Here is a 20,049-nt window from a genome sequence, read left to right as displayed (position 1 = left end):
AATAAACCATTCCTCTGCAGATGATCTTTTAGCTGTTTGACAACTACTCTTTCAAGGATGTTTGATATGAAAGGAAGGTTGGAGATTGGCCTATAATTAGCTAAGACTGCTGGGTCTAGAGATGCTTTTTGAGTAAAGGTTTAACTACAGCTAGCTTGAAGGCCTGTGGTACATAGCCGATTATTAGAGATAGGTTGATCATATTTAAGATCGAAGCATTAATTAATGGCAGGACTTCTTTGAGGAGTTTTGTAGGAATGGGGTCTAAAAGACACGTTGATGGTTTGGAGGAAGTAATTGTTGAAGTTAACTCAGAAAGATCAATTGGAGAAAAAGAGTCTAAATGAATATCAATGGTACTGAAAGTAACTGTAGATAATATTACATCTGTGGGATGATTATTGGTAATTTTTTTCTGTAATGATTAAAATTTTATTTGTGAAGAAGTTCATGAAGTCATTACTAGTTAACGTTAAAGGGATGGTTGGCTCAAGGGTACTCTGACTTTGTCACTTTTCAAGGACCAAGAAGCTATGTTCTTCTTTTATACTGCCAGTCTTCAGAACTAATAACACTGACATCAACAGTGCTATTTTTAAATTTTTATTTAATAATTTAGCATATTTACATGCCAAAACTAGCACAACCAACTTATCTTACCCAGACAACCAGAACTATCAATGTTGGCATCCTGATTTCATTGAAGAAATTGTGAGTATCAAACACTTAATTTCTGCCGTCCTGCTGAGCTGAATTGTGATGCACCATTTTTCAATCACATTATATTTATGAATAAATCAGAGACCAGGTGGTAGTTCAATATTCTAAAGCAATATAGTGGACAAAGCTCTGAGGCATTCGGTATTGCTCTCAAATATTTATTCCCCAGTAGATCTACTTTTCTGTTTATATTATAAACCCCACTGATTCAGACACAGAAGATTTCAGCCATATTTTCTATTAAAAAAATTAAATATGATAAAGATTGATCTTAAAATTTTAATGAGCCGTTTATGTTGTGGTCCAGCTGAAGCTTAGCCTATTGCATGGTTAACTGATATATCACTAAATAAAAATAAATAAATAACAATATAGGACCAGAGCTGTGTGGGTTATATCATGGGTGAGTTCCAGTTACATTAAATGAAAAGTTCTTGCTCTTACCACGCAATTGTCAACCTTTCTAAGCTTGAAATGCATCACATAATGTCAGAGTAATTGGTTCTTTGTACTTTGGAATATATTAGCCTTTGTTGAAAAGTTTGTTTGCCCACTATTTAATTTGCTGAATTCTCTTTCTGATGGCTGATGCACACTGGCCTGCCTCCTCAGATTATTTCACTGCCCTCTCTCGTCCATCCAGCCCTGTGGGTCACAGTGATACAGCACGCTTGTTTGAACAAGGAACCTCATTCGAAGTTTGCAGTAGATCTTTCTATCTTATTAAAATGATAAACTCCTTTGCTTGAAGAAAACATGACAACCTGATTCCAAATTTTTCTTTTTTAATTCTGTGCTGCTGATTGGTTAGCACAAAGCGAGTTGCTTTCACCGGAGTGATTCAGTGTACACAACCTCAATTTGTCTTAGAGGAAGACTCCGCTCCAAGAAGTGTTTGCCAAAAGGGGAAATTGGAACAGCGCTTCCTGAGCAAAAATCTAGGAGTGTGAAATGTCAGGAGGGTTATTAGTGAGAGGTTTATAATTGGAGGGCAACAGACCTTCCAGAATTAATATAAAACATGTAACCATCAGCTTGAATAAAGTTATGTGGGTTCAAAAAAAGGAAAATGATGCAGGTTAAAATGGTGCAGAGAGCACTGCCTGCATAGGGTTTAACCACACCTGAGACATTTTTATTGCTCTTCAACATGTTGCTCTTCACCAGGGATTTCATACAGTCTTGTTCTTCCTCTACCCATGTGTGTTCTGGTACCTAACAACAATGGAATCATTAAGTTAATCGGTACTCAGTAGTACTAATGTAACTCAGTTGGTAACCAGGTTTAATACCCACCCTACTGTTGGCAAATGAAATGATGTGCTGACATGTCCCAAATATCTTTAGCATGGTGGAAGTGAAGAATAATCAGCTAGCTAGCCACACAATCCTCTAAATCATTCCACCAATAATGAAAAAACACTTTAGACCCGATCCTGTCCTGAAATACACCACCTCACCAACATGTGAGTTTTGTTAGGGAAGTAAGGCACATGTTTGGGGGGCAAAAATTAAAATAATATACTTGGAGTGAGATGGGGATAAATATTAATTAATGTATTGATTGCCCATTTCACTTTTTTCATAATGGACAGAATAAAAAAACACATTCCATCTTTCTATGAATTTGTTTTATGATCAAAGAATTTTATAAACCAGCACAGTTCTTTTATTCATTAGTTCATTACCATTTTGTTGCTGTCAGTACTCCATTACTAGTACTGCAACTCTAGTATCAATGCACAACCTCTGTTGAGCACATCAGTTGTAGAAGATAATCTTTGATGACCACTGGCAGTAGCTAAGTCCTTAACTCACCTTTTTAATTGTTGTTGTAACTTTTGGGAATCAGAAGCTGATCTCACTGTAGCCCCACCTCTAGGTTCTAATTCGTGTGTCCTTGAATACTTTTAAACTTCTATGTGTTTTTCCAGCAGGAGGCTCTTCGAGTCGACCAGCAGAGAGCACAGAACAAACAGGGACGCTTGGTGTCGATGAGCAAAATAATGGCCTCAGGAAAAGGGCAAAGGACAATAATGTTTCCAGAAAGGAAGAGTCCATAGCACCTCAGTCTTCTCAGGACATGCCATCAAAAGAACGGACACACCCGACAGCGGATGAAGACGAATCGGGACAAAATAAAGGTTCAGAGACTGAAACAAAACCTGTGGAAGAATCCAAGGACACCCAGAGAGATGAGATTACAAATGTTAAGGAAGACGATACAAATGGGACGCGAGAGGACAAGGAAGGTGCAAACTCATCGGCACCAAGACATGAGTCCAATAACCTAGACTTTGACCTTTCCAGTGACAGTGACAGTGACTCCATTACAGAAAAGCCCCCCTCATCAGAGAGTGACGGTGAAAGTAGGTCTGGCCAGACAAAGGAATCCGGTCAGGAAGGAACCACGCAAGAACCTGCTTGTAAGGATGGGGCAAAGGAAGAGGACAGTAAAGGCAGAGCTGAAGGTGAAAGCAGCTCTGACTCACCAGAGCCTTCAGTTCTTCTGCCTGACCCTGAGCTCGGAAATGGCTGCTCAGATAGGAGAGAGCCAGAAACAGAGTCCCAGAATAGTGAACAGTCTGGTGTTACCATGGGCGAGGAGCTGCTGGATCAGAGTATGGAAGATGACGAGGAAGAGGAGGAAGAAGCTGATAATGACCAGGACGATCATCTCATCTATTTAGAGGAGGTGCTTGAAAGGATCCATGCAGAGTATTACGCCCGCTATGAGGCATACTTGAGGAAGGAGGCCTCTGAAATTCCGGACATTCGGAAGATCGTCCCAGAGCTGAAAAGCAAGACACTGGAGGGGACGATGATAGTATTCAGTGGTCTGTACCCCACTAACTACCCCATGGAAAGGACCCGTGAGTACTATCATGCCAAAGCGCTGGGGGCCAAGATCAGCAAGAATCTGATTCTCAGTGCACAAAATCCCAATCGGACAACACATCTCATCGCAGCAAGAGCCGGTATGTACAGATGCGTGCTAGTTAAAGTATACTGTATAGGCTTTGTTGGTACTGAGTGGTGATGTCGCAAGTTACATGTACTGTATTAAAAGATGGATGAAGCCATAAGCGTGAAGCAGAGATCCCTTAAACCTGGGACGCATAATGGACAACAGGGGGCAATCTCATTCTCAGTTGATTTATTCCTTTAAGGAATATTTAATTAATGATGGAGTGATTATGTATATAATCACTAGTTTCAACCCTACTTCTTAATAGTTGTGCATAGTGTTCTCAGCTTTAGTTAAATCTGACAATTCAGTTTTTATGGGTTTATTTTCAAGCGTTTCCAAAAAAGAGTGGATTTCAAGTGCTGAACGCCTGCTACCTTTCACTCTTTTTCTGACCTGTTATTTAGCAAGATATAGTTAGTGATTTTCTTTAAGGTAACAATATGCTGGAACTGTGTGATTAATGCAAATTATGGTTTGCTAATGGTGACATTTGGTGAATGGTGAATTTAAGAATGGGATGAGTTCCTGCCCCAAGTGGAGGAGTTCAAGTATCTCGGGGTCTTGTTCGCGAGTGATGGGAGAAGGGAGCCGGAGATCGACAGACGGATTGGGGCTGCAGCTGCAGTAATGCGGACGTTGCACCGGTCCGTCGTGGTGAAGAGGGAGCTGAGTGTAAAAGCGAAGCTCTCAATTTACCGGTCGATCTACGTCCCTACCCTCACCTATGGCCACGAGCTGTGGGTAGTGACCGAAAGAACGAGATCGCGGATACAAGCGGCAGAAATGAGCTTCCTCCGAAGGGTGGCTGGCCTCTCCCTTAGAGATAGGGTGAGAAGGTCGGCCATCCGGGAGGGGCTCAGAGTAGAGCAGCTGCTGCTCCACATCGAAAGGAGCCAGCTGAGGTGGTTCGGGCATCTGACAAGGATGCCCCCTGGGCACCTCCTGGGTGAGGTGTTCCAGGCATGTCCCACCGGGAGGAGGCCCCGGGGCAGACCCAGGACACGCTGGAGAGATTATATCTCTCGGCTGGCCTGGGAACACCTTGGTATTCCCCCGGATAAGCTGGAGGAGGTGGCTGGGGAGAGGGAGGTCTGGGCCTCTTTGCTTAGGCTGCTGCCCCCGCGACCCGACCCCAGACAAAGCGGATGACGATGGATGGATGGATGGATGGATGAATTTAAGAAAGCTCACATAAGGCTTGTTTAAATGTCAGTGAATAAAGTGTCATTAGAGTTGATGTATCGTAGAGGTCAGGCATACAGTTAAGCAGTGCGCTGGTGTGATGAGTTCTGGTTAAACTTACGAACATGGTTTAGTTCTTTGCATCAGTACCAATGAAGTTGCAGCAGCATGCTCTGTTTGCCGAAACAGAAACTCAGTAAGGTGGTTATCAGTGAGATTAGATTACACTGACATGCATATGAGCATGCATGCAAGAATGCAGCATCAACGAAAACTAACATTTAGAGATGTAATTGTAAATACAATGAATGACTAATGGAGCAAAAATGTATTGTCATAGCTATACAGCTTTTCTTTATGGAAGAAAGTGTTTCCCCAGGAATGAAGTGCATACGTGAATAGATATGAAAGTTTGTTTTAATGTTGTGCTAAAAATAAAAACATACAGATTTAAGTAACATTACTTAAGTGAAATGAAATGAATGAAGTGAAATTCATACACTTTGTATTTTTCTAATTAGACCTACTGAAGTGAAAGAAACATGTTTTTATGTCAGAGTCCCTTTACCCAGCTTGGAAATTGTAGATTCACGGCTTCCATTGCCACCAATCAAGTTTACCATGTGAATAGAAGCATAGGAAGTGGCACTGTTAACCTGGGATGCAGTCCTGCTGAGAGCAGCACTTGGCAATCAGTCACCTCATACATCACCAGGATAGCCTGAGATGGAATATATGCAGTAGGATACTTAACTGGAAATAACTTCTGAAAATGCCTGTTACGTTGGCTGAACAGAAAAGTGGGCAGCCATGACACACATCCTACGAGAGTTAGTGATTAAATAATCATAGCTTTAACATCTATGCCCACTTAACGACATGGGGTACAGCAGGAAGCTGTTTATGTCCCCCACGTTCTCCTCCATTAAACCTGTCCATCAAGACTCTGTTCTTTGATGGGCCCCTAACACAAACACATACAAACTCTGAGTTAAGTTTTATTTTTGCTGTTAAAGCTGTTAAGGGTATATGGTATCAGAAAAATTAAACTGTCAGATCAATCATTTTAAAAGTTCATTTTGAGTCAAAAAAAAAAAAATAGCCACGTGGATTTGGAGTGGCCATGGCAACTGTGACTATAATCCTGGCAGTCTCTGCCATTCCAGCTTTGCGCTAGACTCAAATATCTCAACAGCTACTGATAGACTGTAATAATTTTTTTCAAACATTAATGGTCATCAAAAGTGAATTCTAATGTATAAATCTGCGTGTCAGTCATATTGGTTTATAAACAAAAACTCAGCTGTACTTGTTTAGTTGCTCATCATAGCTCCATATTGTTATTCTTCTTCTACTTAGCGTAGCTTTGCTGATTCACAGTTTAAATTATAAGAGATATTTATCTTAGCCTGAGCTTTGTTATACCTTTCTTTTTACAACCTCCATATTTGTTGATGATGACTAGATTTAGACATTACAGATTTGAATTCATCACTCAGTAAGACCTGCTGTGGTTGATTTTCAGTAAAGATCAAGTGTAATTTTTCATACCTCAGCCTTTTTTTCCTATTTCATCTCCTTAAGAATGGCTCCTTGAAAGCCATCTTTCCACTGAGAGCATTTTTTGGCTGTTTGACATTGGACATTTAAATTGTAGAGATTAGTTTGTTTTGATACATCTTACTTTTGTAGCTATCAAATAGTAGTATGTTGACCAGGATGTAAATAGATCTGGCAAAATACAGCTGAACTGCAGCTTTGCTCACTTTGCTCAAGCATTCAGCTTGTAGATCAAGTACAAGTTTCTGCACTCAGTAATTCAGTCTGATGTCTTTGTGTCTGTAGTGTTATTCAGCACTTTATCAAATAAAACCTGACTTTTAGGAGTTGGATTATGCCCAGATTTGGCAGGAAAAAAAAGAAAAATGAATGGATGTTGACCCAGGTGGTTCCAAGAGATAGATCCTTTGTTATCTTTCAAAAAATATTGGCCAGGTAATTATTTTCTGCTTTCCAGTAGGGAAAGTGGGATCATCTATCTGAATTATTCAGCAGACGCAGAGTGAGTGCGTGTTTGGTAATGGCTTTCGATTGTAAGGTCAAAACTCGCTCGCATTCTCTTCCATCTCTGTCATCCAGGCACCGAGAAGGTCCGTCAGGCACAAGGTTGCAAGCACCTCCACGTTGTCAACCCAGACTGGCTCTGGAGTTGTCTAGAACGGTGGGAGAGGGTGGAGGAGCAGCTCTACCCACTGAAGGAGGATTACTCTAAGACAGCACGGTGAGGGCGTTGTGATCTTATGGAAACCAGCCAATTGATGATTTAAAGCATACTAACTGCAGAAGCCCAAAACTTCATTGACTATTTTTCTTTTTCCTTTTTATTTTTGGTCTGATTAAAGGAGCAACAGTCCAGCACTTCTCCCTGACAATCAGGGCTCCCTGCAGAAACCTATTTTCCACCCAGCACCCATCCACCCGAGAACTCCACCTGCATCTCCAGAGGTTCGCACATATGACTCCATCACAGGGAAACTGATTCGCAGGGGCCCTGCAGTGTCCCGTCCATCAGCCTACCTCCACACGGCAGGATCTTTGTTGCTCTCTGATCCCAGAGAGCAGTCTGGTCTCAGGTACTGCAGGACTTTACCGTGAAATAAACAATATTTTGTGAGGGATCATGGGGGATCATACACCATGTATGATGCATCATGTAAAATACCAAATTACACAACCTCAATGCAACAACATTGCACCAGTTTAATAGAGCGTGGAGCACTTCTATCAAAGTATTAATAATCATATCATTACATTTTAAATATGTTGGTTTTCTATTTCTATAATACTGCCATAAACTAGTGCTGAACTCTGAAGCGTCTTATGAAAGTACCTACAGTTTCAGAAAAGTGGCTCAGTGTTTCCACATTAAGCCAGTCTGCTTAAAGACAACTCTTTTATATTAGATCTTCAGTGTACTCCTTTGACTCCTGACTCTCATTTAATCTTTACCTTCTTTGTAAACCAAAGCAGCTGCCAGTGTAGTGATAGTATACTACATGAATTACCCCCGTTGGAGATGTATAGCTTCCTTAGCCATCAACTGAGGAATAATAAAAAGGCTCCAACATCCTGTTATTGTGTGGACTGATGGTCTTTGATGGTCAGAGATATTCATCAGCCACGGAGGCTTCACCTCCCAGACAACTCTCCCACCTTGTATTGTTTACATTTTTGAATTCAGGGCAGTCAGATGTTTTCTCCCTATGCAGTGATCAGAATTGCCAGTCGCGTCCTTGTTTGACAGCAATAATGTGGCAGGTGAAAGGACGGCTTCACAGTTCACCTCTGATCTGTCACTCTGTCATTCATCAGTCACCAACACTGCCAGTTTGTCATTGGGATGCCACATGCAGACGCTGACCTGCATGCTTTATAATAACGCCAGAAAATTACAGACTCCAACTTTTAATAGCAGCTCAAAGTGTTTTTAAGTTGAATATATCTGTGATCATACTCTGTAATTAATCATCTAAAGCGGAAAATTGGCTCATTTTATTCATAGATTAGAGGCACTATGGAGTTTTCAGGAAGTTGCATAACCTTGGATTGAATCATCAAAGAAGATCTGCTCAATTAAGCACTGCCAAGAGGAACCGTAGAAAAGTTTGTCTTCCCATTTGCATCTACTGGGCTCTCGTTACAGAGAAGAAAGCCTATCTGTGTGTTTTGTGACTGGTCTACTCCCTTTTACCGCCTACACCTACTTGTCTATGAGCTGATTATGTACAGTGTTTGCAACCTAATTCTGGTGCCTGACATTTCCTGTAAATATCACTATAACATATACAGCATCAAGAATAAAATGAGAAAAATATGACAGAAAAATGATAATGATACTCTTTGTTTTTTTAATTCATCCTTGTGCCTGGAAGGTGATTCGTTTGATTCGGTTTGTTTTTCTCTTATCTAAATTTTGAAAATCTTTGTGTTAATCTGCATCTTTATAGAAATGAGAAAAAGTGTCATCGTCTCAATGTTCTAAAAGAAATGTCACAAACTAATCCCGATGTAGATATCCTCTCTAATCCAATTTTTATTTTTATTTTTTTTGAAGAGACCTTCCCTGACTTTGTTGGTTGCCTCCAAAGCACATGGAATAACTTCAGTGTGAAGGATGCTCGATGAATTGTCTGTGAAAATCCAAAAGATCCAATGCTTCTTTTCAGTTCTCCCAATCAACAGTGAGAAACGCTAACAGCAGCTTAGAAATGGATGCCAGTAATCACAAACGTCAACAAGCAGCAAGCTCCCAGTGCAATAAAGACTCCAGCACTCACGTTGCACAAGGCCAAAAAAGACATTTTAGCTTTGGCTTTAGATAGCCTCATTACTCAATGACATAGTCGCTATGGTTAACCAGCTAATTATTATGGAAGGCATCAAACAAATTCATTGAGTGAGCAGGTAACCTGACATCACATTTGCAAGAAATAGAAATATATTTTACCCCTCAGGATAACAGTATGTTGGACTTGAGCAGGGCATTCTGTGAAAGGTCAGTTGGGTTTTCAGGATCAAATCCAGCCTGGAGCTGTTTTTCTGATGTTTAGGCTGATGTTAGCTTGTTTGCTAAAACGGACAAACTACAAGTGATTTCCCTAAAACATTTAGTTGAATAGATAAGGTCAGCTAAATCATCCAATTTCATGTGCTGGTCTAGTAACTTAGCTGGCTGTTTTGCAAATAAGGAATTGGGGAACTAACCATTGCCAAATTTGTGCAGCATGCCTACATTATACCCAGCTGAACAACGATACCTTACTTCCTGACATTATGGCAGTATGAGTGGAAAAGCTAGCTTGCATGGTTATTGTGGTAGTATAATATCAAACTGCAGATTTTTTGAAACAAGTAAATTTGTTAAAGTGACAAAGCAATTATGTAACTAACATTTTGCTGCAGTAATAACAAACATGGAGGTAGTTAGCCAGCTCACTGTAACATCACACCTGACCCAAGCATATAGTGTATACACTGGTCTCTGGGCAGGCAGGTGCATCTATAAAAACATAAAGTAGTGAAATATAATAGAACATAACAGTGTTGTGTATTTCTCATTAATATTCAGGCCATTGTACACTTTCATGTGACATCTGAGCAGCACAGCATTTAAAGACCACAGATGCCATTAAAAACAGTTTTTCTGATGTAGTACCCACTACCAATTTCAGAATAAAATGTAGCTACCACATTTGGACAAAGTTATTTGTATTTTCAGTGTTTCACGTTTGTTTTATACTTGTGTACCTTAGGGGAACCTCACAGAGTCAGCAAGACGAGGGAGTAGAGTCCGGCCAAGATGATGAGCAGCCTGGACCATCTCGGCGGAAACGACAGCCAAGCATGTCAGAAACAATGCCGCTATACACTCTCTGCAAGGAGGACCTGGACAGCATGGACAAAGAGGTAAGGACGGACGAAACTTTCGTTCAGCATTCAACCTGGTGGCGTTTGAGCTAGACTAGGGAGTCTACAGAAATCTGTCACGTTTAATGAGTCTGTTACACACATTCAAAATAGGCTTGTGCCATTTTGCGCCAACAGTGACAGACACTGTGAAAAGGGAAAGTTCTCTGTACAAGGAATGAGGCAATTAAATGGTTTCATTTCAGCAGTGACTGTGAAATAAATTTCCATACCATACTCACAGCAGGCATCTACCTGCAGTGTTATTGCTTTGCATTGGATGTAGGAATGGAAATCAGAAACTGGTTCTCCAAATCTAATCCAGCAAAACACGTATGCCTCTGAGCTCATTAGTTCTTTTGATAATGTCACCATATTTGTCAGACAGTTATGCACTGCAAAGGAGGGACATCAATTTAGAAGTGGAAATGCTGCACATATTTCAGCCCTTTCCTGCTGTGTTCAAATGCATAGACAGGGAAACATTTGCAAAAGTTGCAAAATTTGCAAATTTAACAAAAGTTAAATGTTATCAAATGGTAAATATAATGGAACCTTTCACAGCAGTCAAAACGTCAGGAGCACAACCTTTCATCTGATATTCAAATCTTTCCACAGACTATTACTTCTGTCTGCTTACTGCATTTTGTAGTTTTGGCCTCACGAGGCAGGTGAAGTGATTACTAATGTCAGGGAGCTCAGCTCCCTCTTTGGTAATACTCTATAATGGAATTCTGAATTCTTCTAATGCTTCAGCAGGGGGGGAAAGTGCAGAGCAGATCCTTGAGATCTGCCAAGAGCCTCTCGGTGGGCGATTATTCTAGTGAAAGAGCTATGTGGCTTGTTCACATGGGGTATGACAAGCCACGTTTGAAGTGAGGTCAGTGGTGGATTATTGCGATTATTTTCTTTTGCATGTAATGATAATTTCTCACAGGAAAGCTGCATGGGTTACTGCTAGATTCATTTGTCCTGTGAATATGATTAGAGGGAAGTTAAAAGTAAGAATTCTGGAAAAAAATAAAGCAACCTTTTGTATTTCTTTGTAGTTAATATATACTGCATTCACCTTTAAGCTGCACCATGAACATTTTTTAATTAAAAATGGCAAAAATGGAATGTGTCGCTAACATTGACAGTATGAAAGATGGATGTAGTTCGCAACGTTTGGTTGTGAAGAAGCAAACGTGACGTCATAGTAAAACCTGACTGTGAAACTACACGCTCATTGGTGTGTGGTTGACAAGTCGTTAACTAATTATCCTGTGGTTTCATAACACAGGTAATCCGCGTTTTTGAAAAGTAGTTGGAAAAAGATTTATAAAACAGATGTAATTTAATTTTTCTGCCGTAAACGTGTCACAGCCTCAGCTATCGCCATCTGGTGGTCTTTGGGTAGAATGCAGGTTTTAGTCACTTTGGCCACGTTGGCTTTTTTCAGCCTGGAAGTTACTTTTGTGTTTTATACTATCTGTGATCTTTAGTAGTGGAAAAAAAATACTCAGGTACTCTTTACACTTTGTGGTCCCTTTTTGCACATTTCACAGACTCACTCTTATTTTACAGCCCACTAATGAACTGTTTTGGTTGACATTCATTAACCTTGCTTAAAAGTGCAGCATGCTTGTGTAGTTTATTGTTGTATATAAACAAATTGGGGGAAAGGAATGTTTCCTTTGCCCATCCCATTGTTTTCAAGCAAATCTATTTATTTTAAAGGTGACTTTCATGGGCTAGTGAATGAATAAAGTAATGAGCAAAAGATTAATCTGGATTGAAAGCATTAAGACTTCTTATAATGAAACAATGAAGATTTTTGTACATGACATAATAGTTTCAACCCTTAAAGTTTTAACTTGAGATCTGGGTATAGACCCTATAAGGAAATTGCACTTTTAGTTAGATGTAATTAAATGATGTGGATGTCATTGTGATTGGTCATGCTTTAAACCACAAACTGTCTCCTGTTACTGGGATGCAAAATGATCTGCCTGGTTATTAACTCGATTGAATTCTGGGGTTAAGTAACTCCATAGCTGCAGGCAACCACTCAGCCTGGGAACTGCTTTGCTTTGCCTTTTAGGAAACAGACTCCCCACTCCCCCTACTTTTTTTTCTCCTACACTTCATGTGCTTATAGATCCTTAGCTGACTCACACATCTTCTATATATTGCTGACCTACACTACTGCTAAAACCAGCAGCTATTTAACATTTATTTGTTAAATTATATACATATGCTTCCATTGTGATGTATAGTTTGCAACTGCGTCTTATTGTTAAGACGTGGCCTGACTAGCTTGTGTTGGAATAGCAGATAATCCCCGTTGCTACTGTTAGCTAGCATGCTAATTAGTCCATCAGGCTTGCTTTTAGCATTGGCACTTAAGCTAGAAAAACATATGTATTTTTAATGTTCTGTGCCACTGGATGTCGCACAGCATTGCTTTTAAGGTTGTTTGATGGCTTAGAGTAAAACATAAATAGCCTAGTGATTCAGTTCATTTATATTATATTTTCTATTGTTTTGGATTTGGAAAGGCTAACAAAACAGACAACCCAGAGTTCTGCCTGAACACCCATCTTATACACGCATGCCATGAATCCCAAAGCTTGACAGGCTGTTCATGCCTGGGTTCAGTTGCTGAGTTAGAGTAGGACAGTTGTTGTCTGGAAGAAGAATAAATAGATTGAAATTAGATTTTTTTTTTAACAATGTACATCTTTTCCCATTTTCTTTTTACCAGTAAGCACTAGGGATGGGTATCGTTTAGGTTTTATCTGATACAGTACCAAACCGGTACTTTTGAAACGGTGCCGGTGCTTAAACGGTGCTCGAACTGGTGCTTAAAGAATGGAAAACACACACTTTGTCCAAAAACCTCTCATGTTTAGCTGTTTTTTTTGTAAAAAGATAACAATGTTAGCCTTTTCTGCAGCTATAGAGCATATATGGTATCACTCTTGGCTGGAAGCAGTGCTTAAACAATGGAAAAAACACCAATTTTGTCTAAAAACCTCTCATGTTTAGCTGTTTCCCACTTTTTCTTTGGTCATTTTAGCCTTTTTGGTCAGGGTGATGGGAGTATCTGCCATCAAACAAGAAGACAGCCGCATGTAACTATGACGGTGTTTGCTAGTTCACCTTACGTGCATTAATGTAATAACGTGGCCAGGACTCGCCTCTTCGGGTTCTTGGGGGATGTTGCGAACTCCGGGTCCGATAACAGACACCACACCCGCAGTAGATGTGCACGGTGTGAGGTCTCGCAGCAAGCTATCAAATACGGTGCATTTCTCAGCTTTTAAAAAAACGCTATGCGTCGCCAAGTGTTTCATCAGATTCGAGGTGTTACCTCTGCACAGTATCAGCTTAAAGCACTTGTTGCAGGCTGCTGAGTTTGCATCCTTTGCTGTGAAGTACAGCCAGACTTTTTATTCTGTAGCTCTGCTCTAAAAGAACGTACGTACCTGGGCCCGCCTACTATCCTCGGAAAGGTAAAATGGCTAGAATCCAAAGTGTATGACGTCTCAGGAAAAAAAGCACCAAAATGTGCGCTGCTTTTCGGTCTGGTTACCGTTTATGTCAGAACTGGTGCCATCATGGCACCGGATACCGGTACCCATCCCCAGTAAGCACACAAAACAAAGAGTTCATTGTACTAAAACCATTAATATTACTCAATATAATTCTTTCTGGTAGAGGCATCTAATGGGTCCTTTTAGATGCTGTGGCTAAAGGAAAACAGACTGGATTTTAGAACCACTGCAGCCCAATGGAAACTGAACATTGTGGGTTTGTTATTAATCTGCAAATGGAGCAGTCAGTGGTTTGGTCAGAGCTTTGGTATAATTATGTCTGACCTGGTGTAATTAGACTGAAAAAATGGCTTTCATGTCTTTGAAATGCTGTTTTGAAACAGGGATGGTATGGTGCTTGAAAACCATGTACCGGTATGTGTTCTAAGTATGAAATGATTGTCTTTCATTCATTGATGAACATGTAAGTAAATTAGCTTAACTGTTTTGTTAGACTGAGGTTTGGAAAATGTAGTTTGTTCAAATGTGGTAATTCTCACTGGTTCTACCTTGGTGAAATTATGAGCTCACATATCTCTGTAGGGATTGCTCTGATTATTCTAATTATTCATCCTCTGTGAACTCCTACAGATATAAGAGCTTTTTGCACTCTGTAATTGCTTTGTGTGAAGTAGGGGGCTGAACTACTGGAGGATAGAGCTGCCATCTCTCAATCTTCTGAAGTGTCAAAGCCTCATAGCTGCTCTCTTATAGATGGGGGGGATATATTTCGATGCCCAGGGGAAGCTTGAAAATCACACTTTCCCCACATTTCTGCCCTTAAAAAGAGAGTGCAAAGGAACGTTTGTCTTGTTAAACAGGATTTGGCAATGAATGCAAACCAGGTTGGACACACAAGATGAAATTGAGATTGGAGAGGATCGTGATTATCCATAGGTCCATCCTTAACATCAGGGATTATAGACATTTATGGCAGTTGGCTCTAAGATTTAGGTCATACAGGCTTAGAAACCATTCTGCGATTTCCTGACAGCCTCTGGTTGCTTAGGAAAAACGTGTATTCCCATCAGGTTTGCTGAGATTGCTGTAGTTGCCCATAGCTTGCATGGAAGATGCTGACCCGTCTCCAAACACTCACCAACTACTGGCCAAGCGATAGTTAAGCTTGAATTAGTGCAAAACAAATAGACATCAAGTGCCTTTAAAGTAAAAGTAAATATGTTTCAAAAGGCACAGCTATTACTTTGAAGAGAAACGGCCTCTCTTCCTGGTTTGAGTCACACTTTTCAATTTCATGTGCAGACAAGTTTACCTCTGTCAGCAACCTCTAGCAACCGCCTGCCAACCATTCATGGATTGCTTTTTTCCCTAAGCAGCCGGAGGGGTCGCAGATTGATCTCGGCCTGTTTGACTCTGGGTTCAATTTAATTAACTGTTCATAAGTATTAATCCTCCTTTGCATAAAGACAGAAGGGGTGAGGTTTGGTGGTCCTGTTCTAGAAAGTCACATGTCTTTATCTAGCACATGCTTTTTTCCCATTTATCACGACCATGTGCACTAAAACTTTAGCATGACAGCATGGACCAAGCATTAATTTTCAGTCTTAATTAAAGGCCAGCGTCTTGCTGATGTAGCACTATTGTGGATAAAGATCAAGTTGCCTGATAAGGTATCCAGAATTGATTCCCAGTATTATTCCCAAAACACAATTGTGTAAATGTGGTATTAGTTCTGAAGTTAATCATTAATTTGGGGGCAATTTTATAATGATTTGTTTAATCTTGCTCTGTTTTGGGAAAAAAATACAGTGTCCAAACCCTTATGTTTACTTTGAAGTGGTCTATTTAAACATTTTAAGGCATATAATTTTATTTGCTCTAGGCTGTAGTTCTCAAAGTCACATTACTGGGCTATTCCAACACCTCTTAAACAAATTCTGCCTGATGTGTACGTGTTTAAAGATAAATTATGACTGACAAGGAAATGAAATGAAATTTTACATACTCCGCTATTAATAAATGATAATCCTACTACATCCTGCATAGCGCTTATATCATCTTACTGTGTTATTTCCATAAATAATACATTTACAATCATATTACATCACAGTATTACAAAGGGGCAACTGTTTAAAAAATGTTTCCAAGTATCTGAATAAAGGCACGTTGATAGGCCTTTGGTTTTTTTTAGTTTAGATTATTAGCTTTAGCAATTTATTAGGGGTGGGGGAAAAAAATCGATACTGTGTAGTATCGTGATATTTTGTTTGCTAATAATGTATCGATACAGGGGGAGCAGAAATCGATATTTTGTTACAAAAAAAGTTTTTGTGGACTGGAACATGCTCTGACTTCAGAGCATGTTGATCAGCTCCTTTTTCTGAGCAAGAATCCTGACATTCCTTCACTGTCCAAATGTGTTTAACTTTTTTTTTGGCAGCAATAAACTAAATTTAAGACATGTTTTATTTTAATTAAGTTTAAAACTTTTTTATGTAATGTAAAATTATATTTTGTTTTAATTTACTTTCAAATTCTTCAGTTGCTGAATGGGATGCATAGTTTTCATAAATTGCATAGTTCAGAATAGCTATAATTGTACCAGATGGTTGCATTCAGTTAAGTTGGACTAGACTGTAATACAAACCGTTCAGTTTGTCAACAATAAAACTGACTGAAATGAGAGAAAGACTGAGTGCGAGACTTTGATATTAGATAAAATGAATATTGATAAAGTTTACCTTTATGTACAGAATCTGAATATCGCAAAATATTTTAAAAAATTGCAATAATATCGTATCGTGCGTTAAGTATTGTGATAATATCGTATCGTGGGATGTATGGTGATTCCCACCTCTACAATTTATCAGACTTGTAGAACTGTAAGGCACGACTGTTTGCTTCTTGCAAGTGAAGCTTAAAGCCTCGTTCACCATGTTTTGCTCTGTAAAGGGGTAGAGAAGTTGACTCAAGTGAAGGGTCCTTTGTAGATGCACTGCATTTCAAATGTCATCCTCTTCGAACTGTTTTGCTAAAGGCCAGTCTGTGACATTCTTAAACACTCTGGATCTTCAGGGGCAGAGGGAAAGAACCACACTTAATTGGCTCAAGTAAGGTACACATTTGAGTCAGTTGGACAGCCTCACATTTAAATGCCAGCAATGGTAACATGGTGGTGTTTGTGTCAGTTTACCTGGAGCAACGTGTGCAGAGCTGCCTGGCAAATAATCGTGTACCAACTGGATGACCTTTCTTTGAAATTGCTGTGCCCTTGATGGCTGCATTTATGACTGGAAATGACTGGAATCGGTTTTGTCTTATTGCTCTCGCTAACATAATGATGTGGAATGTGGACCATCAGTCCTATGTTGGATGTTATTACTGAGACTCTATGCAGTCATCTGCTCCAGGATTCTAAATCAAGTAAATAAATGAGCATGTGGGTATTATAAAGTCAGGCGAGCAATAAGACTGGTTGTTGTTGGAGCAGCATGCTCCCCCACGCACATGGCTCATTAAGTCTAAGACCATAGTGCATTCATCAGTCACTCTTCACCTGCAAGTATTGATCTTGGTCGTATTTCCCAAAATATGATATACATGGCAAACAAAATTTATTTATTTTTGTTAGAATTAATATAGAAGATGATAATCATAAGAAGAAAGAAAATAAATGTAGAAGAAGCAGGCCGACCATTAGCATCTGTCTGTCTCATTAAAAAAAAAAAGAAAAAGAAAAAAGCCCCCTACAGCCAACCGTAATAACACCTGTTTTATCCATTTGGATGGTCTCCCAGGAGAGAGCATTTTAACCCAGTCTCCTGCCAGCAGAGTCATTTGGCACGTGCTGCACCCTGCCACAGCTAATGTGTGCCAAAGAGACATGCAGAATTAGGTATATGAAAGCCTCTGCTGCTCTCTGTGAACAGAGTTAGACCTGTAATTTAAGTTTTAATGTGAACAGCATAGCAGTCCCACCAGTTTCAACATATAGTGTATTAAGACTTGCAATCTGTGAAATTTAATTTGGCCAACAATGAGCGTTTTTGTTGATTTAAAAGCTTAAATGTATTTATTTTCTTTGCAATAAAGTCACAAGTTTACTTTTAATCCAGTGCAAAGCTCCTCTTGGGGTCAGGGTGCCCTAGCTTGATTACTGCTACTTGTCATCATATCAGTTCTCAGATTACATCAGTCCAAGCGTTTACTAATGATTTATGAATGATACAGAATCTGGAAATACAAGAGGGATAATTGCATTTGATGCTCAGACATGGAGACCTGTCCTGAGCCTTTTGGCATTAGCAAATATGTAGTAGGGGAACTTGGATTTGAGTGGTTGAACGTGTGTTCTTACAGCAATAGCGTATAAATACTCGGAGTGCTTAAATTTAGGTTCATTATGTCTGATGCAAAGATGTGTTTTTAGTTCTGGACATGCAATTAATACATTTACTGGACAGTTTTTGTGATGTCATTTATTTAATTTATTGTAATAAACAACTCAGTTGTTTGTTTGTAATTTGTTTGTGATTTTAGCTCAGTTTGGTGTTTTTAAATGTCAGTCTATTTATACTCACTGAAGGTTTTTAATTCGGGTTGCTGTTTAAGCTCACTTAAAAGACTATTTAAAAAACAATCTTATATTTAGCTGCTTCATGTTAACTCCTGATAATTGTCTGGCAGTGTTAACAGAAAAACTCAAACGTCCTTCAATTAGCCTCAACTTTATAGAATACTGTCAAACTTTTAAGGACTGGGCTATTGTCTGACAGAACTAGTTCTTAAGATGTGCTTTGCAACCACATAAAACATTAGCTGTCTTTAAAGTTATTATGATTGATCACACTCAAAGCTGATTGACAAGCCTCGCATTCTAGAGAAAGATGTGGAAAGTGGAAGATGTGAAATTACTTGAAAACTGCAAAAACAAAGCACATTTTCATGCTAACTGGGCATACACTGATAGCATAGCATTATCCAAACGGAGTTCAATTCTGAAAACGTTTGTGAACAAGAACAGAATGCATTGATTTAGAAATCTCATAAACCCATATTGTCTTCACAGTAGAGCTTAGAAAACATACGTTGGAAGTAAGACAATGTAGCTTTATAAGAAAAGAGTATTAGGTCAAGTTTGAGCGAAGTGAATCTATTCAGATGAAATCATCTACCTATTAAGCTGAGAGTGTGATACGGTATGTGGTGCTGAATTTGAGTTTCACAACTTTTAAAGAATTTAATTAGAAGACATTAGACTGATCAAATCACACCAATGCTGCAAACAGGAATCATGCCAACACAACCAGCAAATTATTGCTCCCAGTCACACGAATCCATCATTTAGCCCTTGACCTGAAGCGGGATGAATATTCCATCTGGTCCAGTTTCCATTTGCACCAGTCTTTGGCAGCCTGGCAGAAATCTCTCATTTGGCTGTTGCATAATGTCCACTATTGGTCCACATTAAAAAAAAAACAAACAAAACAACAACAACAACAAAAAAGAAGCTTCTATTCCTTTCTGAGCAACTTGGTGAAGGTTTATTTTTTTCTAAGGTTAAAAAACCCCCACATCATTGATATAAACACTGAAATCTAAAAAGTAATAACACAAACTGTCACCTGAAGCTACGTGGCGTCTGTTATTTCACAGTAATGTTTTCAGTTCAGCCTTATGCAACTCTCTTCGACTAACCTCAGCTTTTTTAGCATATCTTTTCTGGATAATGGTAAAAAGAAACCAGCGTGTTCCTGTTTACAGAGCCTCTAAAAAGTTCATTCTCAGAAGATTGCTGCATCTTTTCCGTTTGAGCACTTCAGCTTTCCTTTATTTATGAGGAGCAAGCAGAGGATGGGAATGCCCTTGACTCAAAACAATGAGAGCTGGGTTTGTGACCCTGAGCTAATGAACAGCTGCAGGTATGAGTAGATTGGTGTTGGAGTTCTTTGTGCTCCCGATTCACCGGTCCCAATGCATAACATTACTGTTTTGTTTTAACCCTTTACAGCCGATCGGAGCGGGCACGCTCCATTTTGCGTAACTATTTTTAAATCCCGGTAGCTCTGCAACCACTTAAGCTAGCGCAATAATTTTTTTTGCATATGAAACCGGAGGAGTTGTACTTACATCTGATGCCATCAGCTTGTCCTAGGTCACAGTTTCCTTCCA

The 20,049-nt window shown here is 39.5% G+C and overlaps 1 protein-coding gene across 4 annotated transcripts in view; it reads left to right on the top strand.

Moving 5' to 3' along the window:
• Positions 1-20,049, top strand: part of ctdp1 (CTD (carboxy-terminal domain, RNA polymerase II, polypeptide A) phosphatase, subunit 1) — a 97,896-nt gene that overhangs the window by 10,447 nt on the left and 67,400 nt on the right. For 3 of the 4 annotated variants that reach the window (XM_005745251.2, XM_005745254.2, XM_005745253.2), the window contains exons 8-11: positions 2,655-3,698; positions 7,013-7,154; positions 7,276-7,506; positions 10,186-10,339. In XM_005745251.2, coding sequence (XP_005745308.1) covers positions 2,655-3,698; positions 7,013-7,154; positions 7,276-7,506; positions 10,186-10,339 — 1,571 coding nt within the window. The remainder of the gene's footprint in view (positions 1-2,654; positions 3,699-7,012; positions 7,155-7,275; positions 7,507-10,185; positions 10,340-20,049) is intronic. The other variant, XM_005745252.2, reaches the window with a different exon arrangement.

Source organism: Pundamilia nyererei, unplaced genomic scaffold (genome assembly GCF_000239375.1).
Source record: "Pundamilia nyererei isolate P.nyererei 1_Seehausen unplaced genomic scaffold, PunNye1.0 scaffold00156, whole genome shotgun sequence".
Lineage (NCBI taxonomy): Eukaryota > Metazoa > Chordata > Actinopteri > Cichliformes > Cichlidae > Pundamilia > Pundamilia nyererei.
The sequence above is the reverse complement of the archived record's forward strand: the minus strand, read 5'-3'. Positions and strand labels throughout refer to the sequence as shown.